At 41.1% G+C, this 10,948-nt stretch overlaps 1 protein-coding gene across 3 annotated transcripts; it reads left to right on the top strand.

Moving 5' to 3' along the window:
- The first annotated feature begins 790 nt into the window (after positions 1 to 790).
- cbx1.L (chromobox 1 L homeolog) lies at positions 791 to 8,680 on the top strand. 3 transcript variants are annotated; one of them, XM_041576170.1, is made up of 5 exons: positions 791 to 948; positions 3,442 to 3,615; positions 5,078 to 5,255; positions 6,923 to 7,017; positions 7,897 to 8,680. In XM_041576170.1, the coding sequence occupies exons 2-5, from the start codon at positions 3,476 to 3,478 to the stop codon at positions 8,039 to 8,041; spliced, it is 558 nt and encodes a 185-aa protein (XP_041432104.1). In that variant the 5' UTR covers positions 791 to 948; positions 3,442 to 3,475; the 3' UTR covers positions 8,042 to 8,680. The 3 variants fall into 3 exon arrangements, with proteins under 3 accessions (XP_041432104.1, XP_018090251.1, XP_018090250.1); XM_018234762.2 differs by having other exon boundaries at positions 791 to 952; positions 3,446 to 3,615; XM_018234761.2 differs by having other exon boundaries at positions 793 to 952.
- Positions 8,681 to 10,948: the final 2,268 nt, after the last annotated feature.

Raw genomic sequence — 10,948 nt, 5'->3', positions numbered from 1 at the left:
GAGGAGCTTAATGTTAGGGCACAGCTAATCGCTACTATTGACTTCTACCTGATCCGCCTTCCATCCTCCCTCCCTCGCATCCCACAGTCACGCCCCCAGCCAGCGATTGGCTCACCTAGAAATACAGCTCCGCCTCCTCAGCTCTGCTCAATGTAACTGGGGAAAGGGCGTGGTTTGGTGTCAGAGGGGGTTGGACATGTGGGATACGGCCGGACAGGAAAATGTGTAGCCGGTGCCATTTATGACAGGGGCTGCGGCTGGAATAACTTGTGTAGGAGTTGGGCACCGGCTGTTGGGCAGATATTGAGTCTCAGTCCAGTCCGAAGCTGCAGCTTCATGTAATGAATCGTCTGTCAGTCAGTGGCATTGATGTGGGAGCCGCAGCCAATCACTGCGCAGGGATCTCATTTCCCGCCTCCATTCTTTTCCCTGTCAGTGTGTGACTGAGAGACTGAGCGGTACATATACAGTGATAGACTGGGAGGAGCTTGTGCTACACACACACAGTCTGTCACGGTTTAGACTGTCGGTCTCATGTCTCAGGTCTTGTGAGGCGACAATAATGAGCAATTTCAATAAATATGAGGTAAAAAAGGGGCCCAGTAAGTTGTAGTTACACCGCTGTCCCCCCCGCACGTACCGAATAAAACGAGTAGCGGAGTCAGTGAGAGGAGTGAGCGGCAGGTCGGGCGGTACAGTCACTCGCGGCGTCTCCTGTGGAAGAAACTACACGTCCCACAATGCACTGCGGCGGCGGCGGACTCTGGGCGCATGCGCACTGGCCCCATTCCTTGGCGGCAGAGCAGTTTCTTTTGTTTGGAGGCGCCACATTGTTTAGAAAGGGATCGGGGCGCAGATTGAACCCCATTTCTGTTATTCTCAGAAGCCGCTCTGATATCTGACAAGTTCCAGGCCGAGGCACCGCGGGGAGACGAGTCACAAGCAGCGGCGGGTAAGAGCGGCCTCACCCCGGGGCCTCTGACAGGAACAACTCACTGTGCATTCTGGGAATTGTAGTGCGTCATCTCCCGGCCAAACGCCACTCTCCCCTTATTCCTGCTGCTGCAACTTCTTCCCTTTCCCATCACCTGTAGCAGTGTCCGACTACAACTCCCAGCACTCGCCTCAATCAGTTGCCTCTGCACAGGGACTTGTAGTTCAACACTCACATTAGTCTCTCAGTCCCCTCCCCCCACACATTGCACAACAGCTGAATTCTCACCCCTGACTCCCCCATATGAGAGCAATGGGGGCCCTGGGGCAGGAGGAATATCATTCTGCTCATTGATCCCCACTTGTACTTGGCAGAAGAGCTTTCATTCTTTGGCCATGGCCAGTTTGTAGCCAACACTACAATTAGCCTCGTACTTTGTGTGGGGAGTCGCTTCCTCAGGAGCAAAGTGCAGCCAGTTTTCTATTGGTCTCCTTTATTTTCTGTTTGTTTATTTTTTTTTTCTCTCTCCCTCCTGCAGCTGCAATGAAGTTTGGTTGTCAGGGGGTTCCTCATTCACACCAGACCTAGCCCAAGAGCTTACAATCACACAAGTCAGTTTTTATCAGCAGCCAATGAACTCGCCTGTAGGTTTTTGTTGGGTGGGAAGAAGCCTCCGGCCGTTACACAAACTGCAAACGTACATTACTGTAGGGAATAACCCCCGCTTGTAAGACATATAGTGAATAAAGTAGCCCCTCTTGTAAAATATATAGTGAATAAAGTACCCCCTCTTGTAAAATATAAGGATATTATAAGTTACCGAGGAGTTTCATGACCATATAAAAACACGAGGCCGAAGGCCGAGTGTTTTTATACAGGTCATGGAACTCCGAGGTAACTTCTAATATCCTCATATTTTACAACTGGGGGTACTTTATTTATTATAATACACAAATTTTAGTGAGTCACGTGACAGAAATGACATCACTACTCACCGTTTATAACTGATGACATCACTACTCACCGTTTATAAGGATATAATTTACAGGATATTCATGGCTTTTGTGTATTATAAGGATATTATATGTTACCGAGGAGTTTCATGACCATATAAAAGTGTCAGAAATGACATCAGAACTCACCGTTTATAAGGATATAATTTACAGGATATTCATGGCTTTTGTGTATTATAATACACAAAAGCCATCCATGAATATCCTGTAAATTATATCCTTATAAACGGTGAGTTCTGATGTCATCAGTTATAAACGGTGAGTTCTGATGTCATTTCTGTCACATGACTCACTGAAACTTGTGTATTATAATAAATAAAGTACCCCCAGTTGTAAAATATGAGGATATTAGAAGTTACCGAGGAGTTCCATGACCTGTATAAAAACACTCGGCCTTCGGCCTCGTACTTTTATATGGTCATGAAACTCCTCGGTAACATATAATATCCTTATATTTTACAAGAGGGGGTACTTTATTCACTATATAAACGGCGCATTGTGACGTCAGAACAGGGCATTTATAACAGGGGCCCCCAGACCGCCGAATTTGACACATTCGCATCCAGAATGGAAGCTGGCGCGTCAAAAACGGACTCCGACCCCTCCCAAAATGTAGATTATAATGCATAATGCAACCCCTACTAGAAATTTATAAAGATATCAGAAGTCACCTCGGAGTTATGTGCGGCCTCGTACTTTTATATGGTCACATAACTCCTCGGTGACTTAGCATATCTTTATAAATTACAGTAGGGGGTACATTATCCACTATATAATACATAACCATGAATATCTTGTAAATTATATCCTTATAAACTGTGACTAGTGATGTCATTTCTGTCACACGACTCACCACAACTTGTGTATTATAATAAAGTAGCCCCTCTTGTAAAATATAAGGATATTATAAGTTACAGAGGAGCTTCATGACCATATAAAAGTACGAGGCCAAATATACAGGTCATGAAACTCCTTAGTGACTTCTAATATCCTTATAATTTACAAGAGGGGCTACTTTATTATAATACACAAGGTTCAGTGAGTCATATGACAAATGACGTCACTAGTCACCGTTTATAACTGATGACATCACTAGTCTCCGTTTATATAGTGAATAAAGTACCCCCTCTTGTAAAATATAAGGATATTATAAGTTACCGAGGAGTTTCATGACCATATAAAAACACGAGGCCAAAGGCCGAGTGTTTTTATACAGGTCATGGAACTCCGAGGTAACTTCTAATATCCTCATATTTTGCAACTGGGGGTACTTTATTAATTATAATACACAAATTTCAGTGAGTCATGTGACAGAAATTACATCACAACTCACCGTTTATAACTGATGACATCAGAACTCACCGTTTATAAGGATATAATTTACAGGATATTCATGGCTTTTGTGTATTATAAGGATATAATTGATAAGATATTCATGGCTGTTGTGTATTATAAGGATATTATAAGTCACTCCCCTCTCCTGCTTCTTCCCAGGCAGCTCCGTGAAGCAGATAAACTGGCGACCTCCATGGGAAAGAAGCAGAACAAGAAAAAGATGGAAGAGGTTGTGGATGAGGAGGAGGAGGAGTATGTGGTGGAGAAGGTGCTGGACCGACGGGTGGTGAAAGGGAAAGTGGAGTATCTGCTCAAATGGAAAGGCTTTTCTAAGTAAGTCTCTTGTAACTAACACACACTGCACTGGAAGGGAGAGTGAGCATAAATAGGGACTCACTTCAACTATTACAGATATGGGACCTTTTATCCAGAAACACTATATCAATAAAGCTCCCAACCAATCAGGAAAAGAAAAAACTTAAAGGGGAAGTTCACCTTCCAAACACTTTTTTCAATTCAGTGGTTTTCAGATTGTTCCCCAGAAATAAAAACTTTTTCCAATTACTTTCCATGATTTATTTTTTTACTGTTTTTCCAAAATCTAAGTGTAAAGTTGAATGTTCCTGTGTCTGGCGTCTGAGTCTGACAGCTCAGTAATTCAGGTTCTAAACTGTTACAATTTTACAACATTTAGTTGTTACAATAATTGCTAATGCTGCTGAGAAATGTATCAAGTCTAACAGCTGCCTGTAATGAAACCCAGAGATTCTGCTCAGCAGGGATCAACTAAATGTATCAATTTAGATCAGTTTACAGGGTCGGCGACCCCACCCCTCCCAGAGCTGCTTTAGAAGGTGAAAAATGACACTTTACACTTCAATATTACAAAAACACTGACACATAGAAAGTAATATGGAAAATGTCGTTATTTCTGGCGATCTATCGGAAAACAACTAGTTGTTTGAAGGTGCTCATTATCACAACTTACATCAAAAGCCTAAATTGAGATGTGATTGGCCAATTGAGTTAAAAGGGATTGTTCACCTTTAAATGAACTGTTAGTAGGATGTAGAGAGGGATATTCTGAGACAATGTGCAGTTGGTTTTCATTTTTTATTATTTGTGGCTTTTGACTTATTTAGCTTTTTATTCAGCAGCTCTCCAGTTTGCATTGATTAGCTGATTGCTGGAGTCCAAATTCCCTTAGCAACCATGCATTAATCTGAATAAGAGACTGGAATATGAATAGAAGAGGCCTGAATAGACAGATAAGTAATACAAAGCAGCAGTAACAATCAATGAGTAGCCTTACAGAGCATTTGTTTGTAGATGGGGTCAGTGACCCCCCTTTTGAAAGCTGAAAAGAGGCAGAAGAAAAAGGTAAAATAAACAATGAAGACCAATTTAAAAGTTGCTGAGAATTGTCCATTCTATAACTAACATACTAAATGTTGAATTAAAGGTGTACCACCCCTTTAAAGGACATTACACACCCCCTTTTCCACTTGAGCTGAATGACCAGGGCTTGTGCTGAACCTACTTTTTGACAGTTTCTGTGACTTCTGGCTCGAAACCAGAATATGAAGGAGCCAGTTTCACCTTAGCACTTCCTGAACCCAAAGAATTTCAAGGGAGCAGGTAGACCTAATTACCAGTCCCCTGGGAAGCCCCTGGTAATGAGCTGCTCAAAGGCAGCCGCTCAAGATTTTGGGGAGAGGTTGGTGTCAATGAATAAAATGAGAAATTGCGGGGGGGGGGGGGAAGAGAAGAGTGTGAATTCCTGTGCTGTTTACAGCGAGGATAACACCTGGGAGCCGGAGGAGAACCTGGACTGTCCCGATCTCATCGCCGAGTTCCTGCAGTCGCAAAAATCCGCGTACGAGTCGGACAAATCAGAGGGCAGCAAACGCAAGGCGGATTCAGACACGGAGGTCGGGGGGGAGGAGAGCAAGCCCAAGAAAAAGAAAGATGAAGTGAGTAAAAGTTACCTTTGCATTTAAAGGGAAACCTACCCCAACAACATATAGTGAATAAAGAACCCCCTGTTGTAAAATATAAGGATATTATAAGTCACAGAGGAGTTTCATGACCATATAAAAGTACAAGGCAGAGTGTTTCTATACAGGTCATGGAACTCCGAGGTGACTTGTAATATCCCCATTTTCCAACAAGGGAAAGTACTTTATTTATTATAATACAAAAGTTTCAGTGAGTCATGTGACAGAAATGACATCAGAACTCACCATTTATAAGGATATCATTTACAAGATATTCATGGCTTTTATGCATTATAAGGATATCATTTACAAGATAATCATGGTTGTTTGTGTAAAATATATATATATATATATATATCTATATATATATATATATCTATATATATATATATCTATATATATATATATATATATATATATATATATATATATATATATATATATATATATATATATATATATATATATATATATATATATATATATATATATATATATATATATATATATATATATATATATATATATATATATAGGATTAGTTATCCAGAAAGCTCAGAATTACGACATGGCTATCTCCCATAGACTTCATTATAATGAAATAATCTTAATGTTTAAAACCGATTTCCTTTTCCTGTGTAATAATAAAACAGTCGCTTGTACTTGATCCCAACTAAGATATAATTAATCCTTATTGGAGGCAAAACCAGCCTATTGGCTTTATTTCATGTTTATATGATTTTATAGTAGATTTAAAGGGTTTGTTTACCTTCAAACAACTAGTTTCAGACAGTTCACCAGAAATAACTTTTTTTTTTTATTTAATTTTCTTTATTTTTTTTTTTACTTTCAATTTATTTTTTTTACTTTCAATTTTCTGTGTCATGGTTTTTCTAATATTGAAGTGTAAAGTGTCATTTTTCACCTTATAAAGCAGCTCTGGGAGGGGGGGTCGCCGACCCTGTAAACTGATTTAAATTGATACATTATCAGAGCAGAATCTCTGGGTTTCATTACAGGCAGCTGTTGATACAATAGTTACTGATACTCCAGAGATACTGCTGAGAAATGGATCAACTCAATGTTGTAAAATTGTAACAGTTCAGAATCTGCACCTGAATTACTGAGCTGCCAGACTCAAACACCAGAGACAGGGACATTCTTTAAACTTCAATTTTGGAAAAACCGTAAAAAAATAAATAATGGAAAGTAATTGGAAAAAAAAGTGTTTGGAAGGTGAACCACCCCTTTAAGGAATGAAGATCAAAATTACATAAAGATCTGTTATCCGGAAAACCCCAGCATTGTGGATAACAGGTCCCATACCTGTATATATAAAGTTATAGCAGCATAAACACTTTACGCTTAACAAAATAGTTGATTTTATTAAATGAACATTCATGATTCCACACGTTGAGAGGGAACCTTGGTAATCTCCGACTCATCTGAGCCATTTGCCCCGCCCCTTTAGGCTGGCAGAGTCATATTAACCCTCCCCAGTATGAATCACTGCCATCATTTTCCCAGCACTCCAAAAAAAAATTCAAAGAGCTCCCACCTGTCAGCTAGGCTGTAAATCCATCAACTCTCTGTTCTTTTGGGCCCCAGCAAGTTCCTCCTACATATCGGCTTTCTTGTTTCAGGCGGAGAAGCCCCGCGGCTTTGCCCGAGGACTGGAACCGGAGAGGATCATTGGTGCCACGGACTCCAGCGGGGAGCTGATGTTCCTCATGAAATGGTGAGATTTGGTGAGGGGGGGGGCTCTCTTGAACCTCTCCTGGTTTTTGTGTAATGCATGTGTGGGTTTACTTACTCTTTAAAGGATACCATTTAAATAAGTGTAAAATTAATGAGGGGGCTGTTCTAATCACTTTTGTAATGTACATTCATTATTTATTTTCTTTTAATTCCAAGATATTAAGGGATACATGTGCTGTTAATATGAATGAATTTTGTTACAACAGCGCCACCTGCTGGTCAGTTTCCCACCAGTCTGACCAGCAAGTAGTCAAGGAAGTAGTCAGGAGAAAGAAAGAGGCTGATGTTCTTCTGCTTAGGAAAGATGTGAGAAAGGTTTCTAATTTTATTCCTAAGCAGAAGAACATCAGCCTCTTTCTTTCTCCTGACAACTTCCTTGACTACTTGCTGGTCAGACTGGTGGGAAAATGACCAGCAGGTGACGCTGTTATAACTAGGGATGCACCGAATCCAGGATTGGGTTCGGAATTTGGCCTTTTTCAGCAGGATTCAGATTCGGCTGAATCCTTCTGCCAGGCTGAACCGGATTCTAATTTGCATATGCAAATTGGAGGCGGGAGTACTTAGTGGTCAGACAAGTGGGAAACTGACCAGCAGGTGGTGCTGTTGTATCAAAATCCGTTCATATTAACAGCACATATATCACTTAATATCTTAGAATTAAAAAAAAAAAAAAAAAAAAAGTACATTTCAAAAGAGCAATTTTTCATTCACTTATTTTAAAAGGTTTACTTATCCTTTAAATCCGTACAAAGAGTTCCGTTGTGTATCTGCCCAAAGATGTGCATGCTCAGAGGGTAGTAGGGGGGTACATTGGGAGTGAGCCGTAGAAAGCAGCAATGGGTATATCCCCCCACAGGAAAAGCTCAGATGAAGCCGACCTGGTCCCGGCCAAGGAGGCCAACGTGAAGTGCCCGCAGGTGGTGATCTCGTTTTATGAGGAGAGGCTGACGTGGCACTCGTACCCCTCCGAGGAGGACGACAAGAAAGACGAGAAGAACTAAACTGCCCCCCTCACTGACCAACCACTGCCAGCGGGTGAGACATATCCGCCAGTCAGTTACGGTGAGGAAGGGGGAGGAGCCATGCGGGATTCAGTCTGTCCTGGTGTAAGTATTATCCATGGGGACGGACAGGAGGAACGCTGCAACCTACAAGCTCCTCCTCTTCCTCCTTCTGTCCAATAGTGTTACAGACTCTGCATTTTTACTGAGTAGCATGTCCATGTAGTGATGTCTGTTGATGGGACGGGAGGGGGGGACTAAACGCTTTCACATCACTCGGGACCCCCGAATGAACAAGTCTAACAGTAGCTGCTGGGAACTCGCCAGAAGGGGGGCTGCAGCCCCTGTGTACAAGAACGGTTATTTGGGCAGGAATCTGAAGCAGTTGCTGATCCCATTTTTTTTTTTTTTTTTAACACTTTACCCCCAAATGAGAATTTCTTCAAGCTGAGGCCCCCGGGGACTCCGCCATCACGCTGTGACTACAGAATCATTGTATAAACTGTCAGATTTGTAGTTTTTCCTTTTTTTTAAGAGAAAAAAGCATGTGTTTTAGGTTTGTGCAAACTTTGTCTCAATGTAAAGTAATTATTAGCGTTTTGTCAGTCTGTCGTCCTAATAAAACTTTTAGATTTATAATTCATCGTCGCCGTTTCCTACGCCCACAACTATCCACTATCTGGTTACTAGGCACCTATTTACCCTAGCAACCAGCCGGCGACTACAATGATAGCCTGGCATATGAACAGTAGAGGATACAAATATAATTGATACAATGTAACAAGCACCAAGTAATAATAAACAGGGAACTCTTGAGTATCACTCATGTATTATAAGGGATAATGTACCCCCTACTGTAAATGATAAGGATATTAGAAGTCACTGAGGGGTTGTTCTGTGACCATATAAAGGCACAAGGCTGCAGGCTGAGTTATACAGGGAACTCTGAGTATCACTCATGTATTATAAGGGATAATATACCCCCTACTGTAAATGATAAGGATATTAGAAGTCACTGAGGGGTTGTTCTGTGACCATATAAAGACACAAGGCTGCAGGCTGAGTTATACAGGGAACTCTGAGTATCACTCATGTATTATAAGGGATAATGTACCCCCTACTGTAAATGATAAGGATATTAGAAGTCACTGAGGGGTTGTTCTGTGACCATATAAAGACACAAGGCTGCAGGCTGAGTTATACAGGGAACTCTGAGTATCACTCATGTATTATAAGGGATAATGTACCCCCTACTGTAAATGATAAGGATATTAGAAGTCACTGAGGGGTTGTTCTGTGACCATATAAAGGCACAAGGCTGCAGGCTGAGTTATACAAGGAACTCTGAGTATCACTCATGTATTATAATTGATAATGTACCCCCTACTGTAAATGGTAAGGATATTCGAACATACATTAACCGTTTAATGAATGGGGGTGCTGGCAGTCAATTGCATTTATCAGAGAAGGGAGAGAAGCAGGTTCTGCAACCCCCCCCCCCCCATTAGATGGCACATAAGTACACTAGAGAGAAGTCAAGTGTTGGGGGGGGGGTATATTGTGAATCCTGATGCCCAGAAAGCACTCCCAGTATTTAAAGCTTTATAATTCCCCAACAAGGGCCTTTCCCTGCATTTCTAATGAAGCTGTTCAGCTGAGCACTGGCTATTTATCTCTTATGTCTAACCCCACCCCAGACTTTCCCCTGTTATTAAGCCTTTCCAACAAATGGGAGTGGGTTTTTGTTTTGTATGCCTGTGTCTTTTCCACTATCCACTCTCATAGCCTATAGGAACTTTATCTCATCCAACAGATCTCTCTCTCTCTCGGGTTAAACATGTAAGTGGAACGGAGTAAATGTGTAGAGATGTTTCAGTTTCACAGGAAAAGCTCCATGAACAACTACTTTAGTACAGGTATAGGATCCATTATCCAGAAAGTTTAGAATTACGGCATGCCCGTCTCTCAGACTCCATTTTATCCAATCACCCAAATTTGTAAAACCGATTTCCTTTTTCTGTGTAATAATAAAACAGTCGCTTGTACTTGATCCCAACTAAGATATAATTAATCCTTATTAGAAGCAAAACCAGCCTATTGGGTTCATTTAATTTTTATATGAAGATACTAATTATGGGAATATCTGGAAAACCCCAGGTCTTGGGCATTCTGGATAACAGATCCCATACCTGTATATTTAGCGAGCTGCACAATACACAAGGCATTAGGGGGCTTGTGGTTTTGGGAATATTTTTGCAATTTAAAACATATAAGGGGGTCCCTATCTCTCTAACTTAATTAACCGATTGCTATTTAGGAAGTTGCAAGGAAACCAGCAGAGGCACCAATGAGATTTCTCTAAAGTGAAGAATTAAAATGTAACTGTGAGCAATTGTGCAGTGTAATTTGTGTGTGTGTTTATGGGTGAAGAAGATAGGGAGAGTTTTATACAGTTAAATGGTACTTACAGATCAGAAGATCTTTCTTGCAGCTGCCGGGGGTGTCTCCAGTGAATCCGCTGGTGCTCCTTTCCTTCCTCTGGGATTGTAAAGCCGATTCCTACGTTCTGTCTCACAGGAGGGTGCAGTGGCCACCCCTCAACTTAATTAATGTCTTCCCTGTATCTACTGAGAGCTCCCTATATCCCCATAATATAAACACACTCTAGTACATGGGACACTTAGAAAACACACCATGTACCACTCACCTTAAAGGAGTTGTTCACATTCAAGTTAACCGTTACTATGATGTAGAGAGGGATATTCTGAGACAATTTGCAATTGGTTTTCATTTTTTATTATTTGTGGTTTTTGACTTATTTAGCTTTTTATTTAGCAGCTCTCCAGTTTGCAGTTTCAGCCATCTGGTTGCTAGGGTCCAAATTCCCCTAACAACCATGCATTGATT

This window comes from Xenopus laevis, chromosome 9_10L, assembly GCF_017654675.1.
Source record: "Xenopus laevis strain J_2021 chromosome 9_10L, Xenopus_laevis_v10.1, whole genome shotgun sequence".
Lineage (NCBI taxonomy): Eukaryota > Metazoa > Chordata > Amphibia > Anura > Pipidae > Xenopus > Xenopus laevis.
The sequence above is the reverse complement of the archived record's forward strand: the minus strand, read 5'-3'. Positions and strand labels throughout refer to the sequence as shown.